The following is a 20,566-nucleotide window of genomic DNA, read 5'->3' as shown; positions in this document are numbered from 1 at the left end:
GCTTCGGTCGCCCAATGGGCGAGCTGCCACCATAAATACCATAACCACGTCACATTTGACGTTGCATGAGAGGGAGTTGAATCCAGCTGCGACTTCCGTCGTCTGCTGTCACGGCATATTCCTTCAAATTTCTCGAAAACCACTTCGTTGTTCTGGTTGAAACTTCGCGACTGTATTTCTGTAGCACTCTTGAATATAATTTCAGCTAAGTTTCGGAATCGCCCGATCTGTACGAGACCGTCCCTTTAAGAGTAGGTGGAGGAAGCATTCCTCTGACCCTAGAGAAGTGAACACAGACAGTTTTCTCGTGCGAGAACTTAAACCCATTTCCGAGGGACCATGTGGTAAGCTTGTTTAGAACTAGCTGCATCTGACGCTCGCATATTGCTAGATTTGTAGAAGAATATGATATTTGAATGTCATCTACGTATAAGGAGTATGACATGGAACGAGGAATTACATTGGCTACTGAATTGATTTTCACAAGAAAGAGAGTAACACTCAGGACAGATCCCTGTGGCACTCCATTCTCTTGAACCAGAACACGAGATAGCGTCGTTCCAAGTCGTACTTGGAAAGTCCAGTTTTGTAGGAAGTTCATGACGCACCTGAGTATGCGCCCCCTGATCCCAAAAGAGTACAGATCTTGTAGGATACCATACCGCCAAGCGGTATCGTATGCCTTCTCAAGATCAAAGAAAACAGAGAGGCAGTGTTGTCTTCGGACGAAAGCTTCACGTATCATTGTTTCTACTCGAACGAGGTGGTCTGTTGTGGACCGCCCGGCACAAAAACCACACTGCAGTTCAGAGACATTTGCTTTCCTCTAGAAAATGGACGAGCCGACCATTAACCATACGCTCAAATGTTTTGCCGATGCAGCTTGTGAGATCGATAGGTCGATAGCTAGTTGGATTTGAAGGGTCTTTTCCAGGTTTTAACAGTGGGACAACGGTGGCAGTTTTCCATGCGGATGGCAATGTGCTGTCTGCCCAGATTCGGTTGAAGAAACGAAGCAAGCATTCTTTAGATGTTTCGGACAAGTGCTGAAGCATGGCATATGTCACTCGGTCTGGACCAGGTGAGGTAGCCTTTGCTGAAGATAATGTTCTCTGCAGCTCTATCATAGTAAACGGCTGATTATATCCATGGTCGTCCCCGCCACTCATTCGAATTGTCTTCTTTTGTGCAGTGTCTTTGATCTTAAGAAAGTTTTTACTATAATGAGATGAGTCAGAAATTCTTTGGAAATGCTCCCCAAGCGCATTCGCCTGCTCTTCTAGGCTTTCACATACCTGACCGTTAACTTCTAAAAGAGGGACGGAATGACTGATGTGTTCTCCTCTGATTTTGCGAAGTCTGTCCCATACCACTTTGGATGGGGTATTACAAGACAGAGACGATACAAAGGCGTGCCAAGAGGGCCGCTTAGCTTGCTTGCGTGTCCACCTGGCCCTTGCTCTGGCCTTTTTAAAAAGTAGGAGATTTTGTGAAGTGGGGTACCTCCGAAATATGCTCCACGCCCGATTTTGCAGTTTGCGAGTTTCCTCGCATTCACTGTTCCACCAGGGTTTAGGTCGCTTTGGGAGACGACCAGAAGCCTGGGGAATGAATTGTGTTGCTGCATCGAGGATGATGTTACTAATAAGATTGCTAGCTTCCTCGATCGTCACCCTATCAATAGGAATCAGAGAGAGGTCACATTTTTCAGAAAACTGATTCCAGTCGGCTATTTCAAATTTCCACCTGGCAGGGCGTGTCGTCAGAGTGTCGACTAGAGTAAGGTATTTTAACACCACTGGGAAGTGGTCACTTCCAAGTGGGTTTTGTTTTACAGTCCATTCCATCTCCTGAAACAAGGAGGGACTGCAAAAAGACTGGTCTAAGGCTGAGAGAGTCTGACTTGAAGAATATATGTATGTAGGTGCCCCTGTGTTTAAGAGACAGATGGATATTGATAATAAAAAATTCTCTAACATTTTCCCTCGGGTGTCAGTTCTTGTACTGCCCCAAAGTGGATTATGAGCATTAAAGTCACCTAGAACTATAAAAGGACTTGGAAGTTGGCTGCATAAATCTTGTAATTCTTTTTGTGTAATAGTGTCTGATGGCGGCAAGTATACCGAGCAGATGGTGACGATCCTGTCTAAACACACCTGCACGGCTACAGCTTCCAAGTTTGTAACTAGGTGAATTGCTTTCGTTGGGAGAGATCGTCGTGTGATGATCGCTACACCACCAGATGCTCGGGTGGCGTCACTTCGATCTCTTCGGAATATGTTGTGTCTACGCAGTGGATTTTGTGTTTGGTTGTTCAAATATGTTTCCTGAAGACAAAAACATGTAGCATTATAGGTCTCGAAGAGATCGTTCACATCATCTAAGTTAGAAAGGAACCCACGACAATTCCATTGGAGGATCGTGTGCTGCATAATAGTTGCAGTACTAAGAAGGAGTAGTAAGTGTGTCAGAAACTTTTGCCGACTTTGAAAAGCTTTCATTACCTATTTTTTGTTGGAGGTGTGACCCGCGGCCTTGTGGGTTTCTTCCGCGCAGCCACAAGCTCTTTATCAGATATGTCAGGGAGTGACCCACTCCCCGACAGACTAGCTCTATTCTTTTGGAGGACTTGGGAGCTCGTGCTCGCAAAGGAGCGCTCAGAGCTCGTCTCGTCCTCGCAATCCATGGATGTTGCGTCCGTGGACTGTGAGGACAGAAGTGGCGTCGGTGTTAGGGACGCCACTGGAGTTTCGGGGACTGGAGGTGGATGTGCACCCCCTTGGACTTCATTTGTGGTTGTCTCTATCAGCAGTGATTGCTCGGTCTGTGTCAACTGTGTTACTAGTTTTACTTTCTGTTTTATGGCTGTGGCAAAGGATTTTTCGAAAAAGATGGGAGCTACTTTTTTTCTGGCTTCTGGGTAACTGATGTTCTGTGTAACCTTAACGTGCAGGACTTCTTTTTCATATTTCCACTTTGTACATTACCTCGAGTAGGATGGGTGGTTGGAAGAACAATTGACACAGCAGTCTGGCCCTTTGTATTCTTTGGTCTCATGGTCACTCTTGCCACACCGTGCACAACAAGCAGAGCCGCGGCACCCGTCTGCAGCATGTCTAAACCTGTTGCACCGAAAACAGCGCAACGGGTTCGGAATGTAAGGTCGGACATCTGCTGACAGGTAGCCTACTTTTAGTTTTGTTGGAAGTGTGGGCCTGTCAAAGGTCAGTACTATATTTCGTGTGGTGATGTACTCCCCATTTTTACGAATTTTGATTTTCCGTACATCAATGACGTCCTGGTCCCTGAGCTCCATCAAAATTTCTTCAGGTGGCACGTCAACCAACTCAAAAACTGAGATTACGCCCCTGCAAGTGTGAAGTGTTTTGTGCATCGAAGCTCCAATCTTTACTCCCATCAATTCATGAGCGTTCAATATACGGTTGCAGTCTTTCTCATTCGTTCATTTTATGAGCAAGTCCCCAGATCTGATACGTTTTATTCCCGTGATATTTTTAGACAGGGATACCACCGCTTTTTCAATAAAAAATGGTGACATCTTTCCCAGTGGTACATTTTTCTCTTTTTCGGAGTCTGCACTAGACAGTACTATGTACTTGGAAATGAACTGTTTAGATGCACTTTGTAAAACTTCGGTCCGTGGTCGCTTTGCGGCCACGATCTCAAGAGAGGAAGAAAATTTACCCATAGAGGTTTGTTGAAAGGTTGTTGACATAAATATAAATGTATTAGATAAAGGTCAGTCAACTTCATATCTAAATATATTGCTCGCCAATAGCATTGAGCAATGGATTCGATGCCCTACTCGTACCCAAGTTGGGCATACTGGTACCCTCGTAGATCATATCCTGTCTAACACTCATTCGGACGCCTTCACTGCCGGTGTTGCCCTGCGATATGTCCGACCATGACATTTTTGCGATTGAGAAAAAACGTTGTGAGACAAATGTTTTCATGCTGTTGTACGTTTCTGTGACTTCTCATTAGCTAGGTCATATATCGCGAGCGTCAACTGGTCTTTCGTGGATGCAGACACATCTGCTACACGTAAATTTAGTACATTTCATAAGGTACTTACTCAGTGTATCGAGGCATCGTCAGAGCTGAAAAGATATTCTAAAAGACAAACCAAAAGGAAACCGTGGCTAACTACCGGGCTCTTACTGTGTGTAATGCGTAGGTCAAATTTGTATAACAAACATCGTCTGAACCCTGATAAGACAGCGTTGAGAGAGAAATACGTTAAACATGTCTAGCAAACTCCTACGCATAGCTAAGAGAAACTACTCCTACCAAAAATTTAATGAAGCTTTTTGGTGATTCACACAAGTCATGAAACTTAGTAAATTGCGCTCTTGGGAAGAGCAGGCAATCAAACGCCATTTCAAGCCTTGCTGATGATTCAGGGAATACTCATGACAATCAAGTAACTATATGCAATCTATTAAATAATTACTTCTTAAATGTCGCTGCGTTCGTACTTTCAGACAACGCTAATTCTGAGCTAGGTCACATCTTGCCTTCTCGTAACCCCCACACATCTTTCTTCTCCCCTTGTTGTCCAGAAGAAGTCCAGTCGGTCAATTACAATGTGAAAAACACGGCGGCTTCAGGATATGACCACATATCTGTGGAGTTTCTTAAAAATGTGGCCACACTGATTTCAACGCCTTTGTCCGCCATCATCAAATCATTATTTCATGAAGGATCGTACCCTGATGAGTTAAAGGTCTCGAAAATCTGCCCAATTTTCAAGAGCGGTAGTCGTTTATCTCCGGGGGACTACAGACCCATCGCGACTCTGCCCACTATCAGCAAGATATTAGAACGCCTAATACTATCCAGATTAGAGGATTTTTTTCCAGAGGCATTCCTTGATATCGGATAACCAGTTTGGTTTCCGCCGGAACAGGTCGACTGAAATAACAGCCCTCTCAGTCTGAGAGTTGATTAAGTCTGATATTGAGTCTAAGCTCCTAACCACGGGCGTGTTCGTTGACCATTGGAAAGCGTTTGACACGATTGCCCATCCATTACTTTGTTCGAAATTAGAACGGTATGAAATTCGTGACTTAACTCTCGAACTTATATCCAGCTACCTGTCTAATCGAAAGCAAACTTTGTTCAACTTGGCGATGCCTCTTCATCTGTTGGCAACGTTTTGGGCGGGTGTCCCCCAGGGTTCCATTCTTGGGCCGTTTCTCTTTTTGGCGTACATAAATGACCTGGTATCTTATCTGAACGAGTCAACAATTCTATACGCGGACGATACTTCCATATTTCTGCAGAGTTTCGATGTAAACGATTTATTCTCACGCGCACTATGAAGGCTTCATTCTTGGCTTACTTTTAATAAGTTAGAAATTAGCCCGTCCAAGTCTTCATATGTCATCTTCAGTTCCCCCCAATTATTCACAGATAGTTGTAGTAGTGACTTGGTGGTTGGTCCCGATACTATTGCCGAACGCTGCTCAAAGAAATTCCTGGGCATAACGCTTGATGAGGACTTGTTATGGCACGACCAGGTTTCACACGTGTGCAACAAAGTTTATTCGGGTACTTAGGCAATAAACAAGTTGAGGTTCCTCGTGCCGTTACGAGTTCTAAGAAGCGCTTACATGTCTCTTGTTCAACGCCATATTTCCTATGGCATCGCATGCTATGCCCTATCATACGATTCCACAATTAAGCCTGTGCATGTTGCCCATAAAAAGGCATTACGAGCGATGTTAGCTACGTCAAATAATGAAAGTATTACTTTTGCATTTAAATTGTTCAATATTCCTGAGGTAAAAGTTTTACTTCAACGCAGGTTATGTACCATCGTTTACAAACTGCGAAACAACGTATGTTCTTTACCATTTGTTAGTCTGAGGAGTAGTGAATGTACCATGCCGATAAGAAACTACGGACCGTTTTCCCTAGGTCTACCTTAGATAAGAACCAACTACGGCTACTTTTCTTTCCAATATTACACTGTAAAGTTATGAAACTCATTGCCAGTGCATATACAAAGCAGCACATCAATACATGTCCTTAAGAAACAACTTCAAAATTACTTGATGCTTCAAGCTACAAATTAGCTGTTATCTCGGATTGACATTAACTGAATATGTTCATGTTACGGAATAGATCACGTTGTACTTACAAATTTTCATTTGTTTTTTCGTTTGCGTCTTGCATATATATTCGTTTTATTTATTATTGCGCACGATTTGTTAGGTTGCAGCTTGTAGTTCATGAGTTCATTGATGTGCAATCCTAAGTTACTGTTTGCCGTATATTTCAGCTATCAGTTTGAGTACGGATCAGTTACACGCGTTAAGCGTCTGATCCCTCAGTGTCATTCCTTATGTAAATGATGATGATTCTTTTGTTGATGAAAAGTCGGAATTCCTGACGTGATACCAATAAAAGAGCTCTCGCTCTCTCTCTCTCTTGAAATAGCAGCTGCACACATTTGGAGACCGTGCATAACTACGATGTTAATCGAGCGTTATAGTTTCTTCGCATTTTCGCACTCTAAATGTAACGCGCAACCTCCGCCGTATATGTTTCCGCCGTCCTACTTCTCCGATTTTTAATCCGTCTTGCATTCATCAGTAGACATTGACGACAACTATTCGATAACAACGAGAGAAACTTCGTACATGAGGTACGCGCGCGCGGCGAACATCTGTCCCAGACCAGATGGAAACCTGGTTGTTTAACTTGAATAGGTCGAAGCGGTTCCACTTGAAGTGGCCCTTGTTCGTGCAAGTCACAACCGCTCCCAGTCTGAACTGATGCCCGTTGAAACCGGACATGGTTCTGGTACCAGTGCAAAAAAAGAAAGCAAAATCACCTCGGTAGGTAGACGGTGAGATCAAAACAGCATGAACGGGCACCGCCGTTTTACTAAGCCGTCTTCCTTACCTTCCTCAAGCCGTCTACCAAGCCGCATTCAAAAATGATCAGCGTTATGGGCGGCGAGGCAGTTAACATGCATACAGTGGAACCGGCAGTTCAACAACACAATTCTTGATATGGATCAATACTGTTGTTGTACGTTAAGCGCCTCGAATCAATTACAGGTTGATTGTAAGTTGCTAAGACGTATGCCTCGTACCGCTGCAGGAGAGTTACGATCCATTTTAGACTATGTGCGAGTTGTGCGTGAAATCTGCTAACTTTGCCAATGATTCTGGCTGCTTCCGCGATGTTCCCAGTGACGGCTGCTGAAGGATGATTGCATGTGTTTCTTATGATGGGTTGTTGTATGCGACTACCCGTATCCCAGAACAAGCGGGATCTTACTATTTCACAACCGTCAGCCGCCGATGGCAAGGTTGCAGTATCTATGCAAAAATATAACAAAAGAAACAAAAGATATGAAAGAAAGACTAATGACCCGTAATATGATGAGTTCCTGTTGTCGTGTTACATATTGAAGCCAGTTAAAGCTAGACTGGTGTGGACAGTTACTATAGCTACACATCATTAATATTTTTCACTGGCTCACCACGGGCCAGTGCAACGCGCCGAAAAACAAAGACACAGCTGAAGTTAGACAGAACACAAGGCGCTGAGGCGCAAGGGGTGTCTAACTTCAGCTGTGTCTTTGTTTTTCGGCGCGTTGCAGTGGCATCATGTACAAATAATCCCATATTTCTATGTTGTCACCACGGGCTTGCAACGTTGGACAATATTGGCAGTTTCATTGGTATAATATCGGTCCGATTTGCACGCCCAGTATTGGAGCAATGTAACTTATATTGGCTGCCAATGTTGGACCCATATTGGACCAATGATGGTACGCTGCTTGGGACGGATCTGGACGACAATTAGGGCTCTGAAGGATGCGCCACGCGAAAAAGAATCCTCTCGCGGCATCGGCTATCATTTAGGGTGTAGACGAAAACATGCTAGCGGCAGGTTTGTCCGTCGCCCTGACGACACCGGCGGCTGCCTCGGCGACTGCGGTATACAACGTTTGTTCAGAGGATTATGACAATTTCACCAAGACAGGCTTCATCCACCGGAGGTTATGGACCGCGACTTCACTCTGATCGAGCTGAAGACTGCGTTGAAACTTGTGAATGTGCAATCGTCCCTAGGACCAGATAAAATCACCTATGCCGCACTGCCAGACATTGACGAGCGGTCACTCCAAGCTCTGCTTCATGTTTATAACACATCTTATCCCCGTGGAAGGTACAGAGATCCGTACCTTCCACCTGGAAGGAGGCATTAGTCGTGCATATTCTGAAACCAGGCAAACATTTAAATGCCCTATCTTCCTTTCGCCCTGTGGGCCTGACAAGCGCTGTGAGAAAACTGATGGACAGAACGGTTTTGCATCAACGGGACTGGTGGCTGGAAGAGACGAAGTGTGTTCCTTGATGAAATGTCTAGATATCCTCGCCACCGAAGCTCCATTGATCCACATCTCGACCTGGTCTCTACAGTCCAGCATGATCATGCTCACCGGCGAATTCTTGTATAGACTTTCCTGGACATCAAGCTCGCATATGATGTCGTCTCGCACATATGTGTGCTCCACCCCTTTTCGGTTGTTTGGACCATGTGGTTGATTCTTCAGCTGGCTCCACGATTTCCTTACGAACCGAACTGTCGCTGTCCGCACATCCCACTGCCAAAGCCATAGGCGCTTTAGTGATCAAGGCGTACCCCAAGGAAGCATTACGAGTCCTACACTCTTCAACGTGGTAATGGCAGGCCAAAAATCGATAATTCCTCGCAAAGTAGTATTCTCTATCTATACCGATGAAGTTGCATTTTGGACAGTAGGAAAGTCACGACCCTTCAGCGCAGATTGCAGCTAGGTTAAAGTTAATGTTCATTCGTACCTCTTCCGACTTGGAATTGACGTTTCGCCCGCAAAGTGCGTCGAGCTCCCTTTCACTCACAAGGATATGAGAAATTTCCCTCTTTGGGTTGTCGCAAAGAAGCTCGAGCCTTGGTGTGGTCCAGGACTCGAGCTTGCGTTGGGCTCGCCACATGAAGCACCTTGAGACCAAAGTGCAGCGGTAGTTTCTCGCAATTCAACATCTTTCTGGCTTAGGATTGGGCAGTGATCAACGCTCCCTTCTAGCCGTTCACACGGCTTTGGTGCTGGCGACCTTGCTGTACAGCCTTCCAATCATACACATGATTTCTACATCGTCACCCTACGGACACTGTTCGCCCGAAGCCTTCGTTGCTGCCTTGGAGTTCCAAGAATTGTTTCAACAAACATGGGAAGTCTTAGCTAAAGCTGGTGAACTCTCGATGGAGGTCCTTCCTAAGCGTGAATAGACTCGACACTTCTTACGTGTGCGTGCGCACATTCCCCGTCACCCACTCAGAAAATTTAGATACCGTCCTGAAGTAATTTCCATCATGTAGCGCAGAGGATACGCAAGAATCTCACTGGCTTCATAGCTAAGGGCTTCACACCGCCGAATGCCCCCTGGTCCCTGCCTGTGCCACCCACCTGCGCGCGTCTTCCGGACCTCCAGGAACGAATAGGTTCCCCCTCAAGTCCTCCGAGATCATTGCTGTGCTCCGGTAGACGCGAAGTTTTCTGCCTGCCGCAGCATACACTGATGGCGCATCTCTAAACGGCAAGTGCTCGTGGGCATTTGTCATCCCATCCCAAAGTGAAGTGGAAAGACGTCGCCTTTCGCATCAAACCTCATCCGCAGCTACGTAACTCTATGAATGCAACAAAAGAGCATATTTTCAAAAGAAAATATTGATGCGAGTAGACTGACTGGCGCTGAGACTGTGTCTTTAATCTCCAGAGAGAATGTCAGAGAGCGAGCCGGGGGGACGGTGGCACGCGCTCAGGAAAAACATCCACTCGTCTTCATGTAACAATATCCCCCTCGCGGAGAGGTTGATCATCCTGATCAACTGTGGGCGAGTGGTAGGGTTTCAGTCGGGAGACATGTACGACGTCTTCTTTTGATGTTCTCCGGGATCACCGATGTGCACTCTCAGTAGCTTGGACGACGTAATTCACCGGCGACGTTTGACGAAGAATTTTATACGGGCCGAAATAGCGCCGCACGAGTTTCTCAGACAGGCCAACTTTGCGCTCAGTTTTCCACAGCCACACCAGGGCTCCCGGGTGGTATTGGGTATCGGAGTGCGCCTCGTCGTAACGAGCCTTTTGGTCGGCTTGGGAGAGCATCGTATCCGTGCGGGCGAGCTGGCGGCTTTCTTCGGCACGACTCATGAGTTCGGTGACAAAATCAGTCCTGTGGCCGGCTTCGACGTAAGGAAACAATGTGTCCAAAGTGGTGGCGCTATTGCGGCCGAACGCGAGGAAAAACGGGCTGAAGGAGGTGACGTCATGCCGGGAGGGGTTATAGGCATAGGTCACGAAAGGGAGAACCGTGTCCCAGTTGGTGTGGGAGGCGTCGACGTACATAGAAAGCATATCCGCAAGGGTGCGGTTCAGCCGCTCGGTGGCACCGTTGCATTGTGGGTGATAAGCCGTTGTAGAGAGGCGGCGGATCTGGCAGGCTTGGAGGAGCTCTGAGACTATGGTCGACAAGAAGGCCGCACCTCGGTCACTTAGGAGTTCTCTGGGTGCTCCGTGGCGCAATATAACCTGCTCCAAAAGGAACGTGGCGACGTCAGGCGCGGTGCCGGTCGGAAGGGCCTTTGTCTCCGCATATGGGGTGTGGTGGTCGACGCAGACGACGATCCACTGGTTGCCATCGTTCGAAGTGGGGAAAGCACCAAGGAGGTCTTCGCCAAGACGTTGAAAGGGGCCAGCAGGGGGCAGGATAGGCTGCAAGGGTCCTTGTCGCGCGGACGGCAAGTGTTTGCGTCGCTGACACTCAGTACAGCGCCGTACATACGCGGAAATGAAACGTCGCATTCCAGGCCAGAAGAACCGCCGGATCACCCTGTCGTATGTACGTGCAAATCCCAAATGTCCAGACGTTGCGTCATTATGAAGAGGTCGTAGAAGAGCTGCCCGAAGATGACGCGGGATCACTATTAAATATGGCTGCCCGAAGGGATCGAAATTTTTCTTGTAGAGGACTGAGTCACGAAGGACGAAGTTTCGTGACCGCCGGGATTGCTGTCGAGAAAGAGGAGAGGTAGCTTCCAGCTTCTCGATGACCGACCGTAAAGCGAAATCGCGGCGTTGTTCCTCAGGAAGCTAGAGGAGGTCGAATGGAGTACAGTCCACCGATGATGAGATATAAGCGACATCCGGTAGGGCAGCGCGGGATAGGGCATCGGCATCAAGGTGTTTGCGACCGGCTTTGTGGACAACTTCAAAACGTATTCTTCTAGCAAGAGTGCCTATCGGGCGAGTTTCCCAGATGGCGCCTTGATGCTGGCTAGCCAACATAGCGCATGGTGGTCTGTGACGATTTTGAAACGGCTCCCGTAGAGGTAGGGGCGAAACTTATGGATTGCCAACAAGACCGCCAGACATTCTTGGTCGGTGACGCTGTAGTTCTGTTCTGCGGCAGACAAAGAACGACTGGCAAAGGCCACCGGGTGCTCAGCGTCGTCAGGACTTTGGGTCAACACGGCGCCAAGGCCGGTACTGCTAGCGTCGGTATGAATCTCAACTGGCGCTCGTGGATCAAAGTGGCGGAGCAGCGGGGAAGCAGTGAGAGCCGACTTCAAGCAGTTGAAAGCAGCCTCGTGGGCGTCTTCCCAACAGAATGCAGTGCTTTGCTTCAAAATGTCGTTCAGGGGTCGTGCCTTACTGGCGAAGTGTTTAATGAATCGCCGGAAGTACGAGCATAAACCAAGGAAGCTCCGGACGGCCTTGATCGTGGTGGGCCGGGGAAAATTCCTGACAGCCTCTGTTTTCTTGGGGTCTGGGCGAATGCCATCAGGGGAGACAAGGTGGCCCAGGACTGTCAGTTCTTGACACCCAAAGTGACATTTCTTGTGCTTGAGAGTTAGGCCAGCGAGCTTCATGCACTCGAGTACTTGGCGTAGCCAGCTGTTGTGCTGTTCAAGATTGGAGCCGAAAACGACGATGTCATCCAGGTAGCAGAGACATGATGTCCACTTTAGTGGACCGAGGACGTTGTCAATCATGCGCTCGAATGTCGCTGGTGCGTTACATAAACCGAACGGCATCACTTTGAACTGATAGAGTCCGTGAGGTGTGACGAATGCTGTTTTTTCGGCGTCTTTCGGGTAAACTTCAATTTGCCAGTATCCCGAACGCATATCAATGGAAGAAAAGTAGCGTGCTTCCTGGAGGCAATCCAGGGCATCATCAATACGTGGCATCGGGTAAGTGTCCCTTTTGGTGATCTTATTGAGCTCCCTAAAATCGACGTAGAATCGCCAGGAGCCATCTTTCTTGCGAACAAGGACTACTGGCGCAGCAACGGACTGGAAGACGGGGCAATGACGTCGTCGTTCAACATATCCTGTTCATGTTGCTGGATAACACGTCGCTCAGCGTGGGATATGCGGTACGGCTTTTGGCGCACAGGAGGATGACCCTGCGTGTCCATCGGATGTTGGACAAGTGCCGTACGACCCTGTTTCCTGTCGAAATCGAAGATATCAACGTAGTCCTGGAGAACGGAGAGCACGTCAGTATGTTGATTGGGGTCGAGACGGGAGTCGATCATCTTGGCCAGCCGGTCGCGTGCACCACACGTTTCAAGTGCTTGAATAGAGAAGACAGGCCATTGCGAGGTCATGTCGGCGGTTTTGTCGACGGGTACACAAGTAAGCTCGGCGGAGTGTGGAAAGGAGCGAAACGAAGCGACGACGATACCATCGGGAAGAAGTTCGGGTTTGTCGCCTGTGTTCAAAATCCACAGTTTGGCGGAGTTCCTTTGAAGTGACGTGAGACTGTAAGGCACCACGACGCCCTTTTTAGACAGTAGAGTGCACGCAGGTTCGGCGATGATGTCCCCGCAGGTGACCCGGTGAATATGATTAGGGTCGACAATTGCGAGTACGCGTACGGCCGACTTCGGCGGCACTATCGTCGTCTGTCGAAGTTTCAGCTTCCCAGAATGTAGGGCTGAATGGTCCTCCCAGAACAGTGGGTGTGGGAACGGGGAAATGTGAAGCTCTTCGCCACCACAGTCAATGAGTGCAGCGTGTGAAGCCAGAAAGTCCATCCCCAGAGTTACGTCGTACAGGTGCAATTTTCGAGAACTACAAATTGGACTGGGACGACAGTGTTCTGAAAGAAAAGCCTTGCGGTACAGACGCCGAGGGAGGGTAGCGGCTGGCGGTTGACTGTACAGAGATAGCGGGGCCCTAAAGGTGTAATAATTTTGTGGAGCTTTCGTCGGAAATCGTCACTCATAACAGAAATGGAAGCACCTGTGTCAATCAGCGTCGGCACGACAACATTGTCCACGACAATATCTACAACATTCGTCTTCATGTGAAGGACTTCCGATGAAGGCACTTTGTCTGAAACACGTGGAGCGGCCTGGCCTTCAACGGTCGCTATCACTGGTTTCCCTGTGGGGATTGGGGCCTGAAAAGTGGCGATGGGGTGCGGTTCCTCCGCGTTTGAGCAGGAGGCGGGGATGGCGACTGTCGGCAGGAGGTGCGGATGCTGCGCGACAGGGAGCGAGGAGAAAAACTTCGTGGAGTAGTTGAGGTTTGTGTCCCTTGTTCTCGCGGTATTTGTGCACTGGAGTAGTTCCAGTTGGCATTAGTAGTGCGACAGTAACGGCGAACGTGACCCACATGACCACATCCGAAACATATGGGGCGGTCGTCTGCGGTGCGGCCATAAGGGGGAACGAGCGGGAGCTGCGCAGGCGCAGTGTGAGCAGTGAAGTCGCGTCTATTGTAGCCCATAAGAGGAAGAGTGTGACCGCCAGTGCCGCGTATATTGTAGGGGGCGTTTCCAGGAAGGACAGCAGGGACACTGGTGTTGACGTGGGCAAGGGGCGCCGGGGAGAACCCCAGTGGCAGACAGTGAGGACATTACCCGCTGGACTTCGTTGTGGACGGCGTTGTACAAATGGGGGACCGACGGGGAGGCCGGAAGGACGTGGAGTAGGGCTGCCTGTACCTCATCGCGGACGATACGGCGAATTAGAATCTCAAGGTCCTCGGACGTGTTATGAACGGCAGCTAAGGTGGGAACGACGTTAGGGAGTCTTGTGGGACGGACTGCAGCGAAACGGTTGCGCCGGAGCGCCTCAAATTTTCGTGTTTCTTCCACGACGCCCTTGATGGAGGTAACATTCCGGATGGCCACGAAGTTGAAAACATCATCGGCTATGCCCTCTAGCACGTGGCCGACCTTCTCCTCCTCCGTCATGTCAGGGTTTACTGTGCGGCAAAGTTGGAGCACGTTTTAAATATAGTTCGTGCAGGTCTCGTTGACGAGTTGCGCCCGAAAAGCGAGAATGGCCTCTGCTTCCTTTTTCTGATGGTGGCTATTACCGAAAATGGCCAAGAGCTGGGACTGAAACTCGTCCCAGGACTGTAGGGAGTCTTCATGGTTTTCAAACCTGATTCTTGCAGTCCCGGATAAATAAAATATGACGTTGGCAAGACGAAAAGAGTCGTCCCAACCGTTTACAGCGCTCACTCGTTGATATTCATGGAACCAATGTGCAGGGTCCTCGCTCCGCTTGCCTGAAAACGTTGAGGCCTCCCTGTCCCGCCGCGGGTAGGAACGATGGGGCGGACTCGCCAGGATATCCGCGTAGGATCTTTCGCTGGCGACGGCAGATTGGGAGGACGCCGAGGGTCCGACGACGTCGTCACCGGTCATTGGGAATTCCAGCCGGAGACCGCGGAGGCGCCGACTAAACCGAGGCGGGGCCGTGGGGACTGTGTGGGGTAATCGAGCTCGCACCTCCACCAAAATGATGCGAGTAGACTGACTGGCGCTGAGACTGTGTCTTTAATGTCCAGAGAGAATGTCAGAGAGCGAGCCGGGAGGACGGTGGCACGCGCTCAGGAAAAACATCCACTCGTCTTCATGTAACAATATATCGAATATTTGCCTTTCCTCTCTTCATTGGAAGGCCTTAATATAGGGAACACATTTTTTATTGTCGGAGCTTGGGCATCTTATGGACAGATGCTGAAAAGTGGCTACCGCGTACCTGTTTGAATTGTGTTAAATTAATCTGTTGTTTGAAACTGTATTGAGATGGTATTGATTATTCTTTTTTACGCTTATTGAGGAGCAATACATAGCTGTCATTGGCGCAGTACCACGAAAAAAACAGATACGATATATCACTTCGCTTGCCAGCTTCCGCAAACTCGAGTGTACTGCTTGCCCCTTGAGTCAGAATGAAGGATGAGTCGCCTAAACATAATTCGATTACACGCACATGCAACACTGAAGTGAGGAATCGCTTGGAGTATTAACTCAAGACCAATATAAAGTGTGTTTCTAGCGCTTTCTGTTTGAGACATTGAAAGCCAAATTTGTGCAGTGGGTAATTTGCCATGCAGGTTCACATTGATGCAAATAGCCGTCTCACTCCACAGGTTCGCCTTTCTGTGGACTTACTGGGTGTCTCAAACCGAAAGCAGTTACAAACACAGGCGCTATCTTTGTCGTGAGTTAATGCTCAAAGCAATTCCTCACTTCAGTGTTGGATGTGTGTGTAACGGAATTAAGCTGGGGCACCTCACCCTTTATTCTGACTCAGACGCAAGCAGGACACTCGACTTTGCGGAACCTCGCAAGATAAGTCCAGTTCATGCCGCGTGCTCAACGGTGGACGTCCTGAAAGCGCTGACAAATTAAAGCATAGAGCAACTTCATTGCGTGACGTCATAGCGATGCGTTGACGCTGTTCTCCTGTTTGATGGCCAAAAATCTCGCGATGATCGAGTCAGTGTGTGTTTTGCAGTGTGTGTTTTGCAAAGTGTTTTAGCTATTGAATGTGCCACACTCTGCAGAAAGACCAAATACACCAAAAACACCCTGTGGTTAGACATCCGTTGGAACACTTTTTTGTGATTCCTTGGACCACGTACAGACTGTTTTCTTTTGAAAGTAAAGAGAAGACAACTTCGAAGGCAGTCAATAGATTTCTTTTGGTCTTTAGAGATTCAGGGAAAAAAAACCAGCTTCTGTCTACAGCCGGTTTTTGGACAATCGCCCATTTGAGAAAGTTCCGTGGAGCAGCACGCGCCCTTGCAGGGCGTGCCGGGAAAGTGGTGACACACAACCGCCATGTTGTAGCTACCCTCAAGCGGGTGCTTTTGGCATAACCGTCATCTTGTAATGGTGGCACGTCATATAAAAAACGTCACATTGATGTCATGTGTCTTTGTTTACATGCCGTTTTGCCGTATTATTCCGTCGTCAGAAAGCCAAGAGATGAACCCACTTTGCAAGCGTAAATTATGCGGTGTTTCTTCCGCAAGATGCATGGTAGCCGATTTCTTCATAGTTTCAATACATCGCATCGGCTCACTGAGTCTTAAGTTGTCATCACATCTTTGCAAGTCGTCAAGATGACGAGGCCTTATCTGCAAAACTACGCGTTTCACGGGGAGATTTACCGACGACAATAATTAGCGTGATCGAAAGACGTCCAAACCGTCGCGCAGAAACTGCAACCGCATTGTTTACAAACCGTTTGGCCGCCGATCACGGGCGCTGCCATCTTTAAGGTCACGCGCGCCTTTACGTTTGCTGTGTCGTGCTACCAGGACCTGTCCAGGGCGTTCGCTCAGCACGCTTTCGTCTACGGAGCAATACATTGGATGCCACCCCTATGGTGAAAAACCAGAGCGACTTGCTATCGTCTCCGACCGTCTTCGCCGTCCTGTTGGTGTATGCACCGTTGCTCTCATGTTGCTCAGCATTTCCCGTCATGCGCACTGCTCCCAGGAATGTTTGCAAATTGTGCCTAATTGTGCAATTGTCTACAGGAAATCAAAGTCAAAAATGAAATAGAAGCCAAAGACGGGCAAATTTCATTTTCACAAGGGTCGTTGATTATGAATGTGCCAATGGCTTACAAACTCGTCTACGAAGCAGGGAACAGGCTGGTTCTCCAATGGGTTCCAGCCCATCGCGGTGTATAAGCCAATGAACAGGGCGACGGTATCGCAGAAGGAGCTCTCTCGCCTCGGAAAGAGACGCGAATTGCGCTGCTGAGAGGAGATAGTCGGTCCGTACTTCGACGCCTCGTGACTCCTCTGGCTACACGCCAATGGACCTGTGGTATTCTCCCCCAGCCGTGCTGAGTAGAGTTCATCCAGCGGTCGCTCTCCGCATGCCTCGACATATCACTCGGCAAGATGCCGCGTAAGTTCATTGAATGCGCCTCGATGTGGCTTTTACAGCGCAGTGGTGTTGCCGCTTGAGGCAAGTTGACTCTCTCGGCTGCAGTCACTGTAGTACTCTTGAAGATCTAAAGCACATTCTTCGCCATTGCACACACTAGAAACCTTCCCGAACCGTACTCTCCCGATCGCTTAACCAGCTCGACTCTCGCCCCCAGTCTCTTACAAAATCGCTTGGTACCTGGCCACATCCAGCCCACCAAAGCTCTGCCCTCAACGCTCTCTTCACCTTTTTGGATAGCATAGGACTTGGGGCCATTATTCCATTCCCCGTATCATCAACAGCACAGTAGTAGAGTATCGTCCCTGGCGAGAAAAATCCCCAGTTATCATGTTGTAACAACGTTGGTGTTGTTGTCTTTCAATTTTTCTCGTTATTATCAGTTAGTTTTCATGCGCCGTTTTTTGCGCAAGACCCAGCCGTGCTATAGAATTGAATAACGTGAAAACTCGGGATACGACTTTGTTGAATAAAAAAAGAAGCGACCACGAACGGGGGCCGGGGGGCAAATACCGACGTTATTTTGTGACCTGATTGACGGGCGTTTGGCGCGGGGGGCGGGGGGATACCTGTCCCAGTGTTTAAAACATATCTCGAAATGATAGGCGGCATTTTCATCAGAGCAGTATGACACTTAGAGTGGAAGGGACGTCATAAAAAGCCGCAAACCATTCAATGTGGCCACATGGAGGATTTAAACCTACCGTTGCTTAATTTTGAAAAGCAACCGAAACGTGCGGAAGAAAGGCCGCAATCACGCACGAGGTTATGCGCATAATTACATTTGTCCGACATGATGAGTTAGTGACACAGGAAGCTGCAAAGGGCCGTCTGTGTCCGACTAGCCTACACTTGTTTGCGTCCCCTGTGCTTCCATGTTCTGCTACATGCCTTTCTCTTGACATCAACCTGAAAGCCTACTATGCAATGTGGTACCATATTTGGAGAAACCTCCTTTCCAGCTCCTTGCAGAGCAAAATGAGCTTCTATTAATATACCACAAAAGTGCAGGTATTTTCGCAAAATTCGCTAGCGCTCGTGTCTTCGCGAATTTAAAGTTCGGCGAAATATACGAACGAAAGACAGAAAAATGTGCGAACCAAACATGGAAGAAAATTAATCACGACGCTGGGGTAACTTACGTTCGCGTCCCCCCCCCCCCCCCCCCGCCACCTTTTTTTTTTCCTTGCGCGATTACATTGCATTGTTTCAGAATGTGTCCAGGTCTTATCCTTTATAAGTTGAGATAATAATTCAACCTTCACGAATGTTGCGCGCATGTAGGGGTCCCAATATTCCAGCTCCCTGCAAACTTGGGTCATCCAACAACCGTGTATGGGTTTAAGGATGTTGCCACGAGGATAAGCTTTTGTAAAAACTTGCCGCATCACTATATCGAATATTTTAATCGTACCTGTTCAATGCGCTGACAAGAATAACTGGAGACAGAGCAATTCGGCAATACCAGGATACCAGCCGGACCAGGACCAGGATACCAGCCGAGTAAGCACCCAGTAATCCCAGCGCTCTCAATCAGAATGGCTCAAAACGAAGACAAATGCAAAGGGGCTATTTACTCAGTTGTGGCGCCCCTTTATGGCATCTTCTTAGGAGTTAAAGGTGAAGGGCCCCTAAGATGCACAATGCGGGGTCGAAGCGCAAATTTACACGGGGTCGACGCGAATTTAAGGTACGAATGATTGCATGGTCCAGAAAATTCGCGAATTACGGAGTCCGCGAATATAACCTCTTATTCAGTATACTATGTTCATCAACGAAGTTCACCATATTTGAGAAGGAAGCAGGCGAGCTTCGACACAGGAACCGAGGCATCATCGCTCTCTTTGGAGTAAACAAGCGACCGGCAAACGAAAGCGCGGGCTTCAAAAAGGCTATAAAATAGTACTTTTGTCCAAGCTCCGAGGGCGATGCACGTTTGGGCGAACATAATCTACAGTGGATACAGACCAGAAAGAGCAGCCCGATCTGGGCACGGCAATTGAAGCACAGCCTGAACGTGAACACGGAACACTTTCTCGAAAACATGCAACACACAGTAAATAACCTTATCAAACTTGAACAATGGACACGCAGTCTGTCAACAATATAGTAAGACATAGTGAATCGTACGCTATCCTCCTTGAGTACGTAACGGACAGCGTGGGATGCGCTAGACCTTATATCCAAGGTGCAGTATAAACGCAATCAGCCTGATCTGATGTCAATGAAGAATTCCCAACGCCTGTAAACAAAATATCCATAATAGGCGAAAGCGAAGAAACACACTAGCCTTATCTCGCCCCGGAAATGGGTGCGCAGTTTAATTGAACAATCTCCAAAAAGTGCAAAACGAACGAAAAAAAAAATGGCAGTCTAACATAATCTCAGCAATGACCGCATGCTCTTCGAGATCAAAATCTCTAAACTGTGAAACACGCAAAAGCGGTAATCTTAACTTATTTAATTTTGTATTTCTTCCGGGTTAGCACCGCGAAGCAACGGTGACTATGAGCGGCGTACAGATGTGGACAGATGGAGAGAGGACAGACGGAAGGAGGGGGTTAGTATGCATGCTGGGTCGGGTTTAACAACGTTTAAAAAAGTTTAACAACGGTTAATCTCGGATCAAAGTTAACCAGCGTTGGTGGAACCGGGCCTAAGCCTCCGAAGGGTGTAGTTCGTTACCGGGACCACTCGTTTTTAAAAATTTGTGAACACGTTTGAATGGTAAATATTGCATAGAAGTTAAAGAAGTTAAAAACATATCATTTGCCTAGTTATCTTCTTTCTTCAAAAATAGCCCCTTGAAAAACGCAGTGGTCCCGGTAACGAACTGCATCCGCCTCCGAATCTAATACTTAGATATTAGCTTGACCGACCATAGTTAGATGATTGCTTACTCATTCTCAGTCGTAGATATATCCTTTCAAATATGAAGTTCCTTTGTATCTTCTACTAGGGCTCACTGAAGGCTCACAGAGGATGTGGAACGTCGTATGATGTGCGCTACTCCACGTCACGTGCACGGTAGAAGTAAAAGCAGCTTCTCAGGACAGCATCGACGAGGTAGAAGACGTACATTAAAGTAAAATACTTCTCCATTTTGAGAAATATCTTAAATAGGTAGTTTATATGGCGCTTACCTAGCTGTACTCCAACAACTGTGATGTTCGCTGACTGCAAGTACGGCGACCATGGGATAAAAGAACCAACAAAATGGCATTCATGTAAGCTTATGTCTCCGCAAGGCACATCATTGCG

At 47.9% G+C, this 20,566-nt stretch overlaps 1 protein-coding gene across 1 annotated transcript in view; it reads right to left on the bottom strand.

Annotated features, from left to right (window-relative positions):
* Positions 1–20,349, bottom strand: part of LOC135373637 (uncharacterized) — a 187,537-nt gene extending 167,188 nt beyond the window's left edge. The window contains exon 1 of the mRNA XM_064606733.1: positions 20,206–20,349. Within this exon, the coding sequence (XP_064462803.1) occupies positions 20,206–20,209 (4 nt within the window). The 5' untranslated portion in view covers positions 20,210–20,349. The remainder of the gene's footprint in view (positions 1–20,205) is intronic.
* Positions 20,350–20,566: the final 217 nt, after the last annotated feature.

This window comes from Ornithodoros turicata, unplaced genomic scaffold, assembly GCF_037126465.1.
Source record: "Ornithodoros turicata isolate Travis unplaced genomic scaffold, ASM3712646v1 Chromosome28, whole genome shotgun sequence".
NCBI classification, from domain to species: domain Eukaryota; kingdom Metazoa; phylum Arthropoda; class Arachnida; order Ixodida; family Argasidae; genus Ornithodoros; species Ornithodoros turicata.
The sequence above is the reverse complement of the archived record's forward strand: the minus strand, read 5'-3'. Positions and strand labels throughout refer to the sequence as shown.